The 19,116-nt window shown below is 42.0% G+C and overlaps 2 protein-coding genes across 7 annotated transcripts in view; one reads left to right on the forward strand and one right to left on the reverse strand.

Moving 5' to 3' along the window:
- The first annotated feature begins 4,452 nt into the window (after positions 1–4,452).
- Positions 4,453–14,204, forward strand: AKTIP (AKT interacting protein). 5 transcript variants are annotated; one of them, XM_007459466.1, is made up of 10 exons: positions 4,453–4,563; positions 6,976–7,089; positions 8,271–8,476; positions 10,692–10,756; positions 10,857–10,957; positions 11,474–11,562; positions 11,641–11,739; positions 11,832–11,939; positions 12,773–12,833; positions 13,004–14,204. In XM_007459466.1, the coding sequence occupies exons 2-10, from the start codon at positions 7,048–7,050 to the stop codon at positions 13,109–13,111; spliced, it is 879 nt and encodes a 292-aa protein (XP_007459528.1). In that variant the 5' UTR covers positions 4,453–4,563; positions 6,976–7,047; the 3' UTR covers positions 13,112–14,204. The 5 variants fall into 5 exon arrangements, with proteins under 5 accessions (XP_007459528.1, XP_007459527.1, XP_007459526.1 ...); XM_007459465.1 differs by having other exon boundaries at positions 4,453–4,591; positions 13,004–13,805; XM_007459464.1 differs by having other exon boundaries at positions 4,453–4,568; positions 13,004–13,805.
- The window catches only part of RBL2 (RB transcriptional corepressor like 2), a 45,762-nt gene continuing 40,495 nt past the window's right edge, over positions 13,850–19,116 (reverse strand). The window contains exons 20-22 of one of the 2 annotated variants that reach the window (XM_007459460.1): positions 18,439–18,644; positions 17,664–17,828; positions 13,850–15,314 (exon numbers count right to left, since the gene is read on the reverse strand). In XM_007459460.1, the coding sequence (XP_007459522.1) occupies positions 15,144–15,314; positions 17,664–17,828; positions 18,439–18,644 (542 nt within the window). In that variant the 3' untranslated portion in view covers positions 13,850–15,143. The remainder of the gene's footprint in view (positions 15,315–17,663; positions 17,829–18,438; positions 18,645–19,116) is intronic. The other variant, XM_007459461.1, reaches the window with a different exon arrangement.

The raw sequence follows: 19,116 nt of genomic DNA on the forward strand, positions 1-19,116 counted from the left end.
AGTCTCTTTGTAAGCAGCATATAGATGTGTCTAGGTTTTCTATCCAGTAAGCCATGCTATGTCTTTTGACTGGAGCATTTCAGTCCATTGACACAGTGATTATTGATAGGTATGTACTTATTGCCCTTTTTGTTACTTGTTTTCTGGTTGTTTTAGTAGTTCCTCTCTATTCTTTTCTACTTTTAGTTTCTTCCCTTGTGGTTTGATGATTTTCTTTAGTGGTATGCTTGTGTTACTTTCGTTCTAGTTTTTGTGTATCTATTGTAGGGCTTTTTTTAAGCTACTTTTTATTGGAGTATAGTTGGTTTACAATTTTGTGTTAGTTTCTGCTGTACAGCAAAGTGACTCATTTATACAAATACATATATACACTCTTTTTTAGATTATTTTCCCATACAGGTCATTACAGAGTATTGAGTAGAGTTCCCTGTGGTATACAGTACGTTCTAATTAGTTATCTATTTTATATATAGTAGTGTGTATATGTTAATCCCAATCTCCCAGCTTATCCCTCCCCCCCCTTGATAACCATAAGTTTATTTTCTACATCAGTGACTCTATTTCTGCTTTGTAAATAAGTTCATTTGTACCATTTTTGTTTTAGATTCCACATATAAGTGATATCATATATTTGTCTTTGTCTCTCTTACTTAGTACAACAATCTCTAGGTCCATCCATGTCGCCGCAAATGGCATTATTTCACTCTCTTTTATGGCTGTGTAATATTCCATTGTATGTATGTACCACATCTTCTTTATGTCCATCGAAGGACATTTAGGTTGCTTCCATGTCCTGGCTATTGTAAATAGTGCTGCAATGAACACTGGGGTGCATGTATCTTTTTGAATTATGGTTTTCTCTGGATATATGCCCAGGAGTGGGATTGCTGGATCATATGGTAGCTCTATTTTTAATTTTGTAGGAACCTCCATACTGTTCTCCATAGTGGCTGTACCGATTTACATTCCTGCCAACAGTGTACAAGGGTCCCCTTTTCTCCACACCCTCTCCAGCATTTATTGTTTGTAGATTTTGTTTTTTGGTAGATTATTTTGATGATGGCCATTCTGATTGGTGTGAGGTGATACCTCATTATAGTTTTGATTTGCATTTCTCTAATAATTAGTGATGTTGAGCATCTTTTTATGTGCTTTTTGGTCATCTGTATGTCTTCTTTGGAGAAATCTCTACTTAGATCTTAGGGCCATTTTTTGATTGGGTTGTTTGTTTTTTTGATATTGAGCTGCATGAGCTGTTTGTATATTTTGGAGATTAATGCCTTGTCAGTCTCTTCATTTGAAAACATTTTCTCCCACTATGTGGGTTGTCTTTTCATGTTGTTTATGGTTTCCTTTGCTGTGCAAGAGCTTTTGAGTTTAATTAAGTCCCATTTGTTTACTTTTGGTTTTCTACTGTAGGTTTTGATTTGTGCTTACCGTGTGGTTCATATATGTTGACCTAAAACTATATCTACTTGTTTAAGCACATTCATTTAAGTTCAAGCACATTCCAAAAGATCTACACGCTTTGCTCCCCTCCCAAACATTTTGTGTTTTTGATGTCATATTTTACATCTTTATGTTTATCCCTTTACTGACTATTGTAGTTATAATTGATTTTACAATATTTTGTCTTTCAATCTTTGTACTAGCTTATTTACGAAGTTGATCCTTTACTATATATTTGCCTTTACTAGTGGGATTTTTCCTTTCCTATACTTCTTATTATAGCCCTTTCTTTTCTACTTAAAGAAGAGCCTTATCATTTCTTTTAGGGTAGGTTTAGTATTGATGAGCTCTTTTAGTTTTCACTTGTCTGAGAAGCTCTTTATCTCTCCTTCAATTCTAAATGATATTATTGCTAGGCTAGGTTGCAGGATTTTCCCTTTCAGCCCTTTGAATATATGTCACTCCCTTCCGGCCTGCAAAGTTTCTGCAGAGAAAATCATTTATAGCTTTATGTGGAGGTTCCCTTGTGTATGACTCTTTGTCCTCTTGCTGCCTTTAGAATTCTCTGTATTTAACCTTTGCTATTTTAATTATGATATGTCTTGGTGTGGGTGTGTTTGGCTTCATCTTGTTTGGGAACCTCTGTGCTTCCTGTACTTGGATATCTGTTTCCTTCTTCAGGTTTAGAAAGTTTTCAACCATAATTTCATCAAATACATTTTTGACCCCTTTCTCCAGGGTGTTCTGGCAGCTATCACCTTGGTAGGAGGTGGGGCTGGAGATGAAGGGGCCAGAGCCAGCACCAAGTGTGAGCCAGGGCCTCTCCTCTGTTCAGTGGCCAACACCACTATTTTGAGGGTGGAGGCAAGTTCCAAGTTGCTGGAGCAGAAGCCCTGACGGTCAGGTCTGACCTGGCTCTGTTCCCTTTAAGGGTGTGCCCTCCTCCCACCCCAGCACTGGCTCCCCTGTCCCAGAGGCGAACAGTGCTGGAGCCAGAGGGGCTGGTGCTGGTGCCTGGCCTGGGTCTGGGTACGGCTGTGGTGGTCCTGGCTGCAGTCAGGGTCCCTTATCTCTTCTGAAGCGCTGTCTCCATGAGCACCCATAGTGGCTGCCCCCACCCAGCTCAGAGGCCACTCTGAGTCAGAGCCACCTTTGTTCCTCACAGTGGAGCTCTCCCCTTGGCCCCTGCAGCCCTCACTGTAGTGTGGAGCTGTGCTGCAGAGCAGGCAGGGCTGGTGTAGGCACTCACCTCAGGCTGGGTTGAGTGCCAGGGTGGTCGCAAGAACCCAGCATCCCAGGCAGTTTCAATCTGCCCTTCCCCACCCTGTCTGGGGAGTAAGCAAGCATTTATGCATGCCTCACAGGTGGAGTCCAGGCTTCCTACAGCCCTCCTGTTAGTCCTAAGAGCTTTCCAGCCAGCCAAGCGGATGCCTCTTCCTGGAGTCAGATCCCCCAGGGCTGGTGTGGCCAGTATGTGGCTCAAACTCCCCAGGGAGGAACTCCACCTGTGTAAAAGGAGTCCGAGGGAATTCCTCTGAGTCCCCTCCCAGGGGCACTGGTCCTGACCTGATGGCTTCTCTTCCCTTCCTACCCAATTCCGTGTGGAACTTTCTTTCAACCTTGGTTATACAAGAGCCTTTCTGCCAGTCTCCAGTTGGTCTTCAGTGAGAATTTCTCCACGTGTAGATGTATTTGATGTGTTCATGAGGGGAAGTGAGTTCCCCATCCTCCTCCTCTGACATCTCTCTCTCTCTGCAACTTCTTTTGAAATTATTCAGGAATAAAAAAGTAGACTGGGAAAGGAAATATAGCAAAACAATTACACCATTAAACGTTGAAACTGGGTGGTGAGTATAAAAGGACGGTCATTGTACTCTACTTTTCTGTATGACTGAAAATTTTTACATTAAAAAGTTGGAATAAATGATGGTGACAATGTCATTTGCTTTGGGTAGCAGACTCTCGAAATCATTGGGACTTCTTGTCTTCCACAAATCACTATTTACCTGTGTAAGAAAGGAATGTGTCTATGTCAGGAACAGTGTCCTACCCACAGCAGACCCTGAATTATTTACCAATGAATGAATATTTCTTTTTCTCTCTTTGGTTTTCCTTTTCTAAATCTGCCCCTCTAGTCAAAGCTAACCTTAAGCCTTTATCATCTTTCCAAATGCTTTAGAACTGCAGAGTGAGGTGATTTTGCAAAGAATGCCAATTAAAGAGAAGATAGCTCTTGTGGCTGGTGGAATAGTTAGCAGCATGCTGAGAGTGGGTGGTTATTTGTAGTGTCACGCCATGTTCAAAGTGCTGTTTGATTGTGCTCTGTTTTGGTTTTTTAAAATATTCTATTTATTTATTTATTTAGGCTGTGCTGGGTCTCAGTTGTGGCACCCAGGACACAGAAAATGGGCGTTTCTCAATGTTACACCAGAAGTTCTTCCAGGGTCTATCAACCTGACAGCGGCCCCAGCCCCGCCCACGTCGGGCGGACCCGACGTGGCGGTCTCGGGCCCCGCAGCGACGCCAGGGACTGAGGACCGAGCAGGGGCAGGCACCAGGCGGTCGGGCAGCGACCAGGCTCCTCTCTCGGACTCCTGCCCCGAGCCCGGCCCCGCCCTGCCTCGGGTTTGGAAAACCCGCAGCCATAGCCTGCCTGAACGACAGCGGCGGCCACGCACAAACCTGTGGGCGGGTATCCATGGTGACTGGCGGACGCTGTGACCAATTATGTACCAGCGTTTGTTTCCGCCCCATCCCTCCCCCGGGGCCGATACTTCCGTGACTGACAGTTCCCTCTGGACGCTGTTACGTAAGGGGAGGGTCAAGTGCGGCCCCACCCGAATCGAGCAGATTTGATTGGCAGGACCTAGTGCTGCCGCCCCAACACCCCCGGAAGAACGTCCTTGACGGACAGGTGTAGGAGCCACTCGGCGCCGCGAGGCTGGGCGGAAGCGTCCGGGCCCAAGGGAGGGGGACAGGGGGCGGAGCCGGAGGCTGGGAGCCGGGCTGGGCGGGGCGGGGAGTAGGTAGGGGCTGGGCTGGCTCTGCGGCCAGAGATGCTGAGGGGCCGCAACGGCGCTCTGCAGCCGGGAGCACTGCATTAAAAACACCGAGGTGGGGTGCGCTGCCAGGCCGGTGGTAGGTACGCGAGGGCTGTCGAGTCCTCAAACGCGGACCGCCAGCGTCTTCAGGGCCGGCATTTGTATACCCTACCAGGGGCCCTCGACTCCGTAGCGACGGCGGCCGCACTGGGACACGGGGGCGGGGCTGGGCACCTGTCCGCGTTCGTAGGCACCTGCTGCGCCGGCCGCCACGGGGCCCGAGGCCTGGCGCTGGGGGCTGCGGGGAGCGGGGCCGGGCCTGCCTGAGGAGGGGGAGGTGGGCCGGACCGGTTTACCCCGTCCGGGGCCCGCATTCCTCGGCCCCCTCCCCACTCCAGACTCTGTCCCCGCTCCCAGGTTGAGGGGGGTGTCCGAGGCTCGCAGCCCCCCACCAGAGGGTCTCGCGGGCCTGGCCGGCCTCGAGCTATCTGCGAGGTAGGGATTTGGCCCCTGCCTTGCATCATCCCAAGACAGGTTTGTCCAGATTCCCTGCATGCGCGGAGATGGGTTTCCGCCCTGGGCGCGGGTGCCCGTCCCGGCTGTCCCCAGAGAGTCGGGGCCGAGGCTGTTTTCATCTTTTCTCTGGGCCCTGCTCCGTCGCCTCTTAACATGGAATTTAAGGCTGTTCGGGGTGATGTGCCTATTTAGGAACTATGGTACATAGGAGGTAAGCACCGCCCGTCTCTTAAGTTTTGGCTCAGGACAGGTGCGGATCATTCTTATAGGGCCGAGCTACGACTTCTCAGCTGTATGATATAAAGAGAGACAATCATGTGTTGTTTGTACGACCAGACCAGCAGAAATTCTAAAGTTGTTTCAGAATGAGTAGGACGTCCCTTGTGTTTTCTTCCATCTATGTCACTCCTGTTGGAAAAATGCTGTACTGTGCCTGGGTAAAGTAGATAGCTATTCAAGAGTGTAGTTACTCCTGAAAGCGTGCTACAATTTCTCGATTATGTCGTCGGTGGAAACAAAGGCAGCAGTAGACAATACCTCCTTCTTAAAGACAGGAGGAACTGGGGCTAAGTTTTATTTGATTCTTAAGGGCAAAGTCATAGAATCTTTACGTGTTAGACTTGGAAGGGACCTTACAGATGACTGATCCACCCCAGTAAATTTACACGGTGGTGAGTGCTGTATCCCAGGGGGGCAGGATTCCCTGTTAAATCAGGTCTGTCCTAGATGATGGTTGGGTGCTGCACATTACTCTGGATCTGAAAACCAGTGTTGTTCTTATTTACACCAAACAGGAACATATACACCCACACAGTTTTGATGTCCCAGCCATTTTGGCTTGTATCATAGTTACCTTTAAAGGCACATTTGCAGAGAGCTCTCAGCAATAAGTTGCTACTTACTGGATGTAAGTCATCAGGTAGGTGGGAGAACCAGAATCCTCATTACTTGGATTCAATTATTGGGTGGCATTGTATCTTGGAAAGCAAAGCAGCAGTAATGGGCACTGGTAGGTATGGGACCCACCTGTGGATGTCTTAGGCTCGGCAGAAAACAAATTTTTGCTGATGAGGGACATTTGGTACATGCTTCTCTAATGATTTGCTTCTTACAAATTTTGTAAAATGTTGCTTTAAATTTTTACCCTTTTCACCTTCAGCTTGTTGACTGGTGCAAGTAGGAATTTAGCAGAGCTCTGTTTTAAACATGACCAAGCCTGGGGGAAGTCACCAGAGCAGACAAATTACTGTTCTTACGCTCCGCTTGCTGCTTGTCCTTTGCCTCTTCCTTTGTATTTTTAGTAAATGACCCACTGACTTTGTGACTTTTGAGACATGCTTTCTTATCCACTTTGCATAATCCTGCTGTTTCCACACTTGAAGCAGTTGGAAAAGGTCGTATTTTGTTTGTTTTGTGGATGGTCCAGACAGGACCCAGGTCTCCCTCCCCCTCTGTCTCGTATGCTCTACCTTTGGTTGCTAGTTTTGTTGGAGAGAATCATTCTGTACTTAAGACACTCTCGAATCAGCTCCCTTGGATCTTTAATTCCCATAACCCTGAGAACTGTGATAGACCTTTTGTGTCTGTGGGTACAGTGCATTCTGAACCTGGCTTTCCCAGTAGTTAAATGCCTAGACATTATGCTAGTAGCAGCTGCTGTAGTCCATATCTTTTGCACTTCTGGCACCAGATCTGAACTGTGTCACTGAATATTCTGAATCCTGGCCAAGGACTTGGTACACAGATTCCTGTCGGCATTTAAAGATGGGAAAGAAATTGGAGTCAGGAGAGGGAGGGGGTATAGAAGGAAACTATTTCTAAAGACTTTTCCCCCTAGATTTTTATAACTACATGTTATATAACATTATACTGTATTTCTGCTTAGAGATACAGATTTAGTTCTTAACTATTTCAGAAGTCTTAACTGTTGGTGTTGGTCTGTTTCTCTGTTTTCCCATCTCATTTTAAGGTAAAGTGAATTCTGAGGACGGAAGAGTTTGATGACACAGACCACTGAATTTCTTTGTTTGGAGTACACGTTATGAACCCTTTCTGGAGCATGTCTACAAGCTCTGTACGCAAAGTAGGTATAGTTGATAAATTTACTGAGGAAACCCATTTGTGTCAGAACAGAGGCCAAAATAATTCATACCAAGGTTGCCTATAATCTTAACAAAATTACCTTGTTTTTCTAGTTTAGGTTTTACTTTTGGGAAACAATTATTTGGTTGATTAAAGTCAGTTTCTGAGACCAAGATCACATCTCAAATAGAAATCATTCTAGTAATCAAAATTCTATTATTTTGACTTAGGTTATATTTACACATGATGAAATTTGTGACACTTTATTGTAGTAGTCTTTTGACAAACTGCAAGATTTCATGGTTAGAGAAGTGTTGGGCAAGACCAGTCCAGTGTGGTCAAGTCAGACTTGAGGGGACTGGTTTAAGTTTTCTAAATAAAATATTTTTTTTAATAAAATACATTTTAGGGAAGCTTAAAATACACAAACAAAAAGAAAATGAACGTCACCCATAATTCCACGTGTAAGACAACACCACTATTAATCTTTTTTTCTGTACACGATACTGTGTACGTTTTTAATACAGCTAATTAAGCAGGCTTTGACTGCACTTGAGCCGAGGAGATGCCTATGAGATGGCAGTTTAGTCTCTGACTCATTTACACTTCTGTCTTTGACTAAGAATGACAGTTTATACTGATGAGAGTCCAAATGTGGAAACGTGTCCATTAGGGACAAGATCAAAATCAGACCCATGCAAGTGAGAGAACAGCTTCATTCTTAGTTTCTAACCCAAGTGGTGACATCAGGTAGTGACTGCTTTCAGTCCTCTATACTATTTATTTTGAGATGCTTAGCACCGAACTTTCTACAGCTAAATGCTAGGGGACCTTTCTAGTCTTGTCTAATTGTGTAGTAACCCCTTGCCCTCTTTCTGGGGCCGCCAGGAGAAGCCATTTCTTTCTCTGTTTCAAGTAAATCCTGTAAATACTGGCCTTATTGTCTTCATAGGATGCAGCCGATGAATGAATTTTCTTATGCTTTAGCCTTGCTTCAGCTTTGTTCTGCTGTCTGTAATAGCCTCTGCCTGCTCGACAGACTTTCAGGTCATCTTGATCATGGTGCTAGAATGTCCTTGTAAAAGAGTAATTCCAGCTTTTCAAAGACTAAAGGACATCACATGTAATCTTGTGATTTAAGAATCATCCTAACAAATGTTCTCACCGCTTCATCTTGAATAGCGATCTGATGGTGAAGACAAGACATTAACAGGGGATGTAAAAACCAGTCCTCCACGCACTGCTCCAAAGAAACAGCTGCCTTCTATTCCCAAAAATGCTTTGCCCATAACTAAGCCTTCATCTCCTGCCCCGGCAACACAGTCAGCAAATGGCACGCATGCTTCTTACGGACCTTTCTACCTGGAATACTCCCTTCTTGCGGAATTGTAAGTTCTGAAACTAACTGGTTAACTTTTGAATGACCCTTGAAGGTGAAGAATGAAACTTATTCTGAAGGATTCAGTAAACAGCAGCCATTTAATCTTAAAGCTCAAACCCATCCCCCTCCAGTATTAGCCTTAATGTATATAGGATGGACTCTGTTGCTAGCAATATAACCTTTCTTCACCAAGGCCTAAGTGGTGTTATATAAATATCCTCTTCTAAAATTAATGATTCTTATTGAGAGCTTGGGTAAGTAAGATTTAAAGGCAAATGTGTGCTTTAATTTCCATGTCTGCTTTGGAGAGCAAGAGGAGGGGGAAACAGATTTATTAAGCATCCAGGAACTTAATTTTGGTCTACCTTTATATGAGGTGAGGAATTCACCTCCTGAAGAGGTTGTAGAGGGTGGGGCAGTGGGAGGCTGGCGATCTATTCTTTCTTGGGTCAAGCCCAGCTGGAGGTTTGTGCTCCATTCTGGTGATCACCCTGTAAGAGGCATCTATCCTGACAGACTGAGGAGAGGGTCCCCAAAAGAGATGGTCCCAGGAGGAGATGGTCCCAGTAGGCGGAGGTCAGGAAGCCTGACCTTGGCAGTCAACAGTTGAAGGAACGGGAACCACTGACTTGGAGAAAACCTGGAAAATACTTATTAAAGCAGTCTTCACCTGAATGTCCGTCATTAGAAAGGGGATTTGACTTATTCTGTATGACCCCCAGGGGCAGAACTAGGCCATTATGGGGAAGTTTTAAAGATTTGGGCTCCATGTAAGTAAGAACTTGACTAGTCACAGAAGTCAAAAATTGGACTGAAGTTGCATGTATCAGTAGAGTGTGAGGAGATGGGCACTTCTGCAGAGTCTAGTAGTGATGCCACAGTGCTTGGCCCATCAGAGGGGCTCAAGTAGTGATTGAGTGCAGATGGCATTTGATTTGATCATTTGTTATATGGGCAGAACGTCTGGAGAATTCTGAATTTCAGTCATGTAAAACTTCCTTTGTACATGAAGTTTAATTTTAAAAGCGTCCTCCAGCCGTCAGTCACTGTGCTAACGTTGTAATGGTCAGAGGGTCTGAGGCCCCATTGTAAATGGCGAGTGTGATTTGGTAGCACAGGTCCCTTTAGCTTTATAATGGAAGCCTGTGTTTGAGGCGAGGCAGTGAGTTGGACAGGCTTCTATTGTGGCATTAAATCTGCTGTCTGTATTAGGACACAAAATTGCCTTTTTGGCAAACCTCACTGTAGGAGATACATCTGCCAACCATGCTGCTGTTGACGTTGACATGCTGAATTATAGTGAGTTAAAAATGGAATAACTACTTTAAAATGATTGAAATATAAGTGTGGTAGCAAATAGGTAATAAATAAAAACAGTCAGTTGAGGTCCAATAAGCTGCCTCTCAGTAAACTTCAGGATTGGCAGGTTAACGTGTCTTAAGACCCTCAGTCAACATTGTTCTTTTCAAGGTCTGGTCACAGTGTTACTTGTTTAGGCTCATAGCTCAGCTAAAACAGGAACAGGGCAGAATGGCTGTCAGGTGACCAGGTCCCAGAAGAGCCAGTGCAGCCTCTGTCTTCCCTTGTTTCAGCACCCACCGTTTCCCACGCCACGGCCCACAGAGTTCAAGTGTCTGAGTTGGGGGTAAATTCAGGAGCAGAGTACAGTGTGAGCGCCTCAGGCTGCCTGCCTTCTACCAGGAACACTGCCGCACCGACTGGTGTTCAAACTTAAAATGACCCCCAAATGAGGGTAATTCCATGGAATTTTGATGTCTTAACTACCTAAAGTTGTATTTTGAAAAGGCTTTTAAATGTGTGTGGGTAAGATGTGTTGTTCATGGTCACAAAAGCAATAATCGTACAGATACTCGCACTGACCTAAAATTTGATGTCCAGAATTACCTACCGGTTGGTTTCCAAGATGGTGTTTTGGGGAAGCTGATTTCTGGGTGGGAAACTTGATTGTGTATCCCTGTTCGGCTTTAATTTCTTAATCTGGGGCCCTTATTTGGCTGTGTTTCTCTGTAAGCATGTGTTAGGAAACCAGTAAACAGGCAGCAGTCAGGGCCAGGTGAGAGATTGTGATGACTGTCTGTATGGTTAGAGTATCAGCTGCCCTTCGAGGAACTATTACTTCTTTCAAAAAATGAATGTGGGTGGTTTGGTCTGTATGTCATTTCCATCCGTGCAATCTCACTATTCTGCTGCTTCTGTTTTAGTACCTTGGTTGTGAAGCAGAAGTTACCTGGTGTCTATGTGCAGCCATCTTATCGATCTGCATTAAGTAAGAAGGATTTGCTCTTTTTATAGCATATTTGGTTCCTCTGACACAAACTTAGCCCTGTTTTTAACAGGGCCGTAACTGTTTTTATTTTTTCCTACAGTGTGGTTTGGAGTAATATTCATACGGCATGGACTTTATCAAGATGGTGTATTTAAGTTTACAGTTTACATCCCCGATAACTACCCAGATGGTGACTGTCCAGTAAGTTGGGGATACAGTCTGGCGTCTTTTCTTTCTTGGACCCTCCTCACCCTCCTCACTGCAGGAGGAGGGTTTAAGGGGCTTAAAGATTTCTTGGTTCTTTTCCTGGCCTAATACTTTTATGATTTCAGTTTCCCGAAGTGTTTTGTCTACTCAGTAGTCTTTCAGGGGGAGTTTTTTGCTTTGTTGCATCTTTTGCCATGCTAGCCTCTGCCTTCAGCTTCACTTGTTTCTCTGCTCAGGGTGTGCAAGTGAGGCTGGAAGCTGTAGTACAGCTCTCGCTACGTGAATTGCGATTGTTATGCTATGGTAGAGAAGAGCGACTTTTCCCCTGCTTCACTGCAAAATTTAGTTTTACAGGAAAGTGGAGAAAGTAGTTAGGTGTCCCTCTTGAGGCAGCTCTTTGACTTTAAGCAACAAAACTGCCTTGTCCTGAAGCTTCTTTTACAGCTTATCCGCGTGGGTTTAATATGCTCCATTGCTTCCATTAAAGGATGTGTCTCTCTTTCAATGTAGCGTTTGGTGTTTGATATTCCCGTCTTTCACCCGCTAGTTGATCCCACCTCAGGTGAACTGGATGTGAAGAGAGCATTTGCAAAATGGAGGTTAGTAAATAAGAGTTTCGTGTGGTGACATAAGCCAGCAAGAGGAAGCCTCAGTAACCCTGCCATTTTTCCCTTTAGGCGGAACCATAATCACATTTGGCAAGTGTTGATGTATGCGAGGAGAGTTTTCTACAAGATTGATACAGCAAGCCCCCTAAACGCAGAGGCTGCAGTACTGTATGTTACTTTGCTTTGTTATCTAAGATAAATTTGAAAAGACAGCAAAGTAGATTATGTTGGTAACCTTTTGATTTAAACTTTTAACACAGGTACGAAAAAGATATTCAGCTTTTTAAAAGTAAAGTGGTTGACAGTGTTAAAGTGTGCACTGCTCATTTGTTTGACCAGCCTAAAATAGAAGACCCCTATGCAATTAGGTAAGTGGAACATTATCAAGATAAACTACACTTTGCAGTACTGTGCTGCTGTTTTCCAGGTGGCCTTAGAACATGGGGATTTAAAAGGAAAGTGTATAATCTGTTAGCCTACACCCTTTCTAACTTGGTATCATTTTGATTTCTGCTTTCAACGTGGACTGACACATTGTGCCAATAACAAGCTATTTAATGACTTTGGTTTCCTAAGGATCCTTGTAATGTGCTCATGACTTTGGTTTCCTAAGGATCCTTGTAATGTGCTCATTCAAATGTAAGGACTTTTCTTTCCAGTTGGAGCCCCTCTTAAACTCCCATACCCCAACCAACTTACAGATTTGGTGAAAGGAGGGAAACTGAACAGTGTGAGAGTGAATAGTGTGAATGATGGGTTCCTTGAGCATTGTGTTAGTTTATGTTGAGGAAGGGTGTCTGCAGGAGTATTGAAAATGGAAGCGATTGAGCTCTTGGGCAGCACTGGTGTTGCTGTGCGTAGTGGTCAAGGGCTTGGGCTCTACAGTTAGACTGAGTGACTTCTGCACTTACTGGCTTTGGTGACCCAGCGATTACGTAATTTTACTGTGCCTCACTTTCTTCAAGTAATAGGACTTCAGGGGTGGTTGTGAGGCTTAAATGAGCTATCCCATGTAAAGTGCTAAGGGATAGTTATTGTGAGAAAATCATTTAGATAATGTCTAAAACTTACATATTGACAACTGATTAAAGATTGTTCCTTGTTAACTTTTGTTAGGGGAACTGGGTTAAAAATGTAAAAAAAAAAAGGGATGTTAAACAAATTTAGTAAGCTATTTTTTAACATTTTTCTCTTCCTGAAGCTTTTCTCCATGGAATCCTTCTGTACATGATGAAGCCAGAGAGAAGATGCTAACTCAGAAAGTAAGTAGATTACCAGTTTGGAAATCGTTAACTCACTGTTTCCTTTCTAAAATATCTTCCCAGGAGACTACTCAGTATGTACAAATAACTTTGGGGGAAACAAATTTGTACAGTGCTGAAATCCGCTCATCAGTCATTTTTTAATGTCTGTTTTTCATTGTGCCTAGAAGAAGCCTGAAGAACAGCACAATAAAAGTGTTCACGTTGCTGGCCTGTCATGGGTAAAGCCTGGCTCAGTACAACCTTTCAGTAAAGAAGAGAAAACGGTAGCAACTTAAGAGCTGGTGAATCTGGTGCACCGTGCACTTTCCTGCTGGACTTGGGCTAGTAAAGCTGACCAATGGCAAAGGACTGCCTGCAGAGTAAAACGGTGTGCGCAGTGACTGGTGTCAGTGTTGTCCGTGTATGCTTAGGTTCTAACAGCAAGTTCTGGAAACCTCTCTTTACGTAATGCATTACTTCTGTCAGAAGTGTCTTCAGGGTGGTTATCTAGTTCAGTACTCCAAATTCTTGGGGACCTGGAGGCTTACGCATTTTTCTGAATATAATGCTAAAGGTAAGTTGCATTCATTTAAACTAATGAAGTAGGCAGAGTTCAGCACTATCTAATGATTTTTAAATCAGTGGCTTCAGGTGTACATATGTTAGGATACGGACAGGAGATGTATAGAGAGAGCAGTTTCCATAGCTTATTAGCACTTTTAAGTGGAAGAGCATTTGAACCTCAGTCTTCAGCCTACTGTGTTACTGATATACAAACTGCTGTCACTGAGGTACATATTAGGTGAGTGAGAAGAAACCAGAACACTTGTTCATAGTTTTTTTTTTTAAACAAATTACTTACTGTATTTTTATGGCAGGAGGGAGAAAAAGTGTAAAACGGTTTCTAATGAAGTCAGATATTTAAATGATGAATGACTAATATGTTTCGTAGAGACAATAAACCAATAAATGATTGTTCTTTGTCATTTATGCAGGACATTAAATACCCTTTTCTCAATATAACTAAACAAAGATTAATTTATAAGTGCTTTATTGAAAAATACTTATTTTCATATAAAATTACAGTAGCAGTAAGTATCTTGAGAGGTTTTATAAATATTTTTGCAGAACACTATTCTAATTGAACAGTGTAAGTAAGTTCCGTATTTCTTTCAGAGCAATATGAAGTTACCTAGTAACTTTGTTTATACTGATTCAATTTACAATTGAATTTTCTCCCTAATAAGATTATTCATTCAACTTTAAAACTGCTGGAACAATAGTGATTAATAAAGGTATATATAGGTAATTAATTCAGTAGCTGTTAAATTAACATTTTCTAATTTGTATAAATGGTACTATGTACTAATAAAAACCTAAATTCTCCAATCTATTTTTTAAACTTCCAGGAACACACTGAAAGATATTTAAAATATATCACCTTAATAAAGACACACGTCTTTTGGATAACTACCTCCTAAAGGAAGAGGTCATAATTTTTCATAATAATCCTCTTAATTCAACTTGATTTAAAATCTTTACTAGCCAGCTGATCCCTATCAACAAAAAAATGGAGAATTTAAAACACATGCCCAAAAGGTAGCTACTGGGGCTTTAACAATTTTTAAAAAGTACAAAAGCATCAAAGAAGATACTGAATTAAGTTCAGCCTAGAAGTTTTGTACTTAATAAAGTTCACATTGTAGAAAGTGCCATTGCAAATATACAGCAAACTCTGGGTAACAAAATCATGCTTTTTACAGCCCTAAAGTGCCACTTCTTATACAGGTTCACTCACACATTGCACACCAGTCAAGCACTTGTCACACTGCACCACACCTAATGGGGAGAGGGAAAAATTACACAAAGGGAATGGGAGACTTGGACTAATAACCTAGGACCTTCAAATCTGGGCGCTCTACCTTGTTACCTTTTAGGAATGCAAAAATCTTTTACACTCCTACCAAGTGTTTTAGGACAAAATACCTACTTTTGGTTTTCATGAGGGCCAGGTAGGAATGAATTGAAATACAGTTCCTCTGCTGGAACACGTTAACAGAGACCTCTCATACACACATTTGAGTACGCTTTGTTCTCTGCAATTCTTGTAGTAGCTTTGCCAAAGAGTTAAAAAAAAATCCAAGTTTGGATTCTAAGCAGCCTTGATGGCAATCACTGAAAGGTAGGGAAAAAGGCAGTTGGGATAAGTAAAAATATCCTAAGGATACTGGAAGGATTAAGGAAAAAGAGCCCCATAATCCAGCATGCATTACATGATGCTGCTAAACAGAGTTTGTGAAAAGACAGTTTCAGTACAACAGACTAACCTCAGTGGGAACCTCTGTCATTAGCTACATCTTGGAGACGGCGTAATAAGGCAGAATGATTTTCTGGGCAAATTCTTTTTGCAGGTGATTCACTTCCATCTTCCAGAAGAATCCCTCTCTTTTTGGTTGGCGTTTCTCCTGTCCGTATCATACTGTTAATTTCTCTCAGTCTCTGGTGGGGGCGGGGGGTTAAAAATAAATATAAAAACTTTAAAATTCTAATACACACAGTTCAGTGTTAAGTCAAAGAACCTCAAATAAGTTAAGCAGTTTATCTTGAAGAGTTTGAACATCTTTATAAAGGAATGTACTACCAAACTTTATATCCTTCCAATTTCACTTCTCAGCTGGCTGACATTGATGACTATCTGGGATAGAGGCAGAGTATTTCTATTTTTTAACAAGCTCCAGAGGTGATTTTGATGTAAGCTTTTCCACAATGTAAGAGTTCACAAATTTGATTTTTTTTTTTTTTTTTACAAAAGTTATAAAGCATCACATTGTTATGCCACATTTAATCAGTTTCATACATTTCTATTTTCCTTTTTTAAAAAATAGCATGACTTTACACAGTATTAGGCCGTTTTTCCCCCAGTCTAGTGTTACTCATTTTTTAACAGCCATGGAGTTTCACAAGAGAAGCCTTAATTCCCTAAGGCATCCATTGTAGGTAATCTATTAGTATGATCTAGAATTCTAGAATGTATTGATATTAGTTACATGTCATCCTTGGGAGAGCTGAGAAAAATTCAGGCCAATTATTTTCTGCATTCTCTGGTTCACATGAAGAACTCGGATTGAGAAAAACTTCGCCAGAGGGCTAGAGGGACTGGATTTATTTATAGGTGCCTTCAGCACTAGGTTTCTCCAAAGCCCCAAAAGTTAGCTATTGCATTATTTTCTGGTAGTTAAAAAAATTTTTTTTCATGTGCTGCTAATGTCATTGTCCATGTTTCCTAGTGGAAAGCATACTGAGCAGATTTCATATGCATTTATTATAGGAAATTTCAAATATATACGGGCAAGTAGAAGTGTATAGTGAACCCTCACATGACCATCAGCCTCCTTCAACAATTTTTGCCAGTCTTATTTGATCTCTACCCCTCATTCCTTTCTCACCCCCCAGATTGTTTTAAACCAAATCCTAGATATTTATTTATTTTGAAATAATAGGCTTTTCTGAGGTTTTAAATAAAACCACCAGTTTTTCATTATCAGTATATGCACCTTCTCAGATTTCAACCGTCTTAAGAAAGCTTTCCTCTGACTCTTCTACTCTTTGCCTCCTTAAGTCTGCTCTGCACTTCCTATGTCTAGTCTCCCATTTACTTGAATATTCCTTAAATTGTTAATTGTATACACTAATTGTATAAATGTTATATGTATATAATATGTATACATCATTATATTATGTATATATTGTGCAGTGTATAATTGTGTACCTTACTATACGTAACACATTAATATACATTAATGTAGAACATACATTTATACATTGTACATTAATATGTATAAATTTATATACAGTACAGTCTATATAATCTAGTACCATCATCCATACCAAAGACATTTAATAGAAATTTAATGATAAACATTAATGTTAAAGTCAATATTCAGTTTTCCCACTTGTCCCCCAAATATCCTTTATAGCTGTGCTTTTCTATGCAGGATCCAATCAGTCATCATGCCTTGCATTTGGCTGTCATGTCTGTTTAGTCTCCTTTACTCTAGATCAGTACTCTCCCTACCATCTATCTATGATCTATCTCTTCATGATACTGGCATTTTTTTGAGAGTCTAGGCAATGTGTCATATATGTGTTTTTCCTAAGCAATCTTTATAAATACAAATATCACTTAAGGACCTTTAAGATGCAGGTGCACTCCTTAACATGGCGTATGATTCCTAGGGATCTAGCCTTACTGCCTCAAGAACTTTGTTTCCCTTCCCTTATCTGCTTCATCCTGGATGCCCTTCCTTCTACCCCTCAGCAATCTGCTAACTTTTCATCCATTAAGGCTTCACTCAAGCTTCCCTCCCCATTGCAGACTGAGGCAGATGCTACCACTTAAATCTGTGCTAGTGTGACACTGTCCAAGTGTCCAAAATGCCCATTTCTCCCCTTAGACTAAGAATCCAGAGACAGAGACACTTCCTGTCCCAGAAGGAGGCACTTAGTAAATAAATCAGTTAAGGGATCCAAATTTTCCTTCCCTAACAGAAATTTGGAATTTTAAAAGTTTTACAAATGGAATAAAAAAATAAAATTCCAGATTTATAGCAGAATATTCAAATGTACAAATAGGAAATGGGAGGAATGAAAATCCAGATCCCTTACCCGATTTCCAGCTCTGAAGTTCTCCCCCCAAACCCTTGTTTTTTGCTGCTTTGGGACTTACTGGTCACTCTTTCTTGACAGATCCCATCACTCACGTGAGTGCTGAGGGTTTCCCAAAAACCCTGTTTCTAGAATCCTAAGCATTTTGGGGTTAATAAAGGCCAAGATTTATATTAGGCTCACCTTTGAAGGACTGTTGCTAAAGTAGTAGAAAATCTTTTCTCGAGGAGAAAGCATTGCTTCATTTTTATGCGGGGATATGTACACAGGATGGTTTTGAGACAGCTGTATTCGGCGAGGAGAGCCTGTTCTTACAAACGGATAGGGAGAGAGTGGAGGAGCATCCATCTGTTTAACAAAAGAAACTTCTAAGAAAGGTAAACGAAATTTCTAACCAGGAGTTTCTGAAAATGGTTATTTTTATTGAAAGAGTGAAGAGGTATAATAAACCAGTAGCTTTATGAATGGTAGATAGTGATGTATTAGCGGCAAAAATTTAACCTAAAGAAAACCATACAAATAGCAAACATGTAAGTGCTTTCTTTGTGCCAGTCACTGTTTTAAGCATTTTAAATACATTATGTAATTTAATCCTCACAACAACCCTATAAGCGAGGGACTACTTCTAGTCCCATTTTATATATAAGGAAACAAGGTACAGAGGAAGTTAAATAACTTGCAGGGTCACCACAACTGGTAAGTTTTGGATAATTTGAACCTATGCAATCTGTCTCATATTACTATACTATGTAGGGAATCCAAATATCATCTTGTTTAATGGTTCACAACAGTAGAAATTATGTTGGTTAAGCCCATTATTTCTGTTAGAGACTTCCTTAGTCTTACTTAACAAAAAGAATTATTTGTAAAACTAGTTTACACAGAAGCAGCTCAAACATAAGTGATTCCTCATTCCTCACAAGTGAAAAAAGTGTGAAATGATCCTCATCAAACTTACTGCATTTGCCTGTGAGTACTTCATGGCAAATGTTTTAATTTGTTTTATGTAGATGTTGTTGTAGAACTGAATAAGGTCTCCCCTCTCCTCCTCTTCCACATCACTGTTGGCACCTGTGAGACGAGTAGGTGTAGGAGGGGCACTGCTAGGCTGTGGAACTGGCAAGGTGCTGCTTGACCTCATGACAGGACTGGAGTCTCTACTGGCTATAACCGGTGGAACAAAAAGTGTTAAACAGGAAGACTGCTAGTGCAGATTGCTTTTAAAAAGAAAATTCAGTAAGATAAGGGTGAATGGCTACCTGCTCTACTTACTGAACAGCAGCAAATGGGCACTCTTATTCTTCATACCAAGGAGCAAAGCACAGATAAGATATTAAATACTAACTTCAGGGCTTCCCTGGTGGCACAGTGGTTAAGAATCCGCCTGCCAAAGCAGGGGACACGGGTTCAAGCCCTGGTCCGGGAAGATCCCACATGCCGCAGAGCAACTAAGCCCGTGCGCCACAACTACTGAGCCTGCGCTCTAGAGCCTGTGAGCCATAACTACTGAGCCCACGCGCCTAGAGCCCATGCTCCGCAACAAGAGAAGCCACCGCAATGAGAAGGCCACGCACCGCAACGAAGAGTAGCCCCAGCTTGCTGCAACTAGAGAAAGCCCATGCGCAGCAACAAAGAC

Source organism: Lipotes vexillifer, unplaced genomic scaffold, assembly GCF_000442215.2.
Source record: "Lipotes vexillifer unplaced genomic scaffold, Lipotes_vexillifer_v1.1 scaffold342, whole genome shotgun sequence".
In the NCBI taxonomy this organism is placed as follows: Eukaryota; Metazoa; Chordata; class Mammalia; order Artiodactyla; family Lipotidae; genus Lipotes; species Lipotes vexillifer.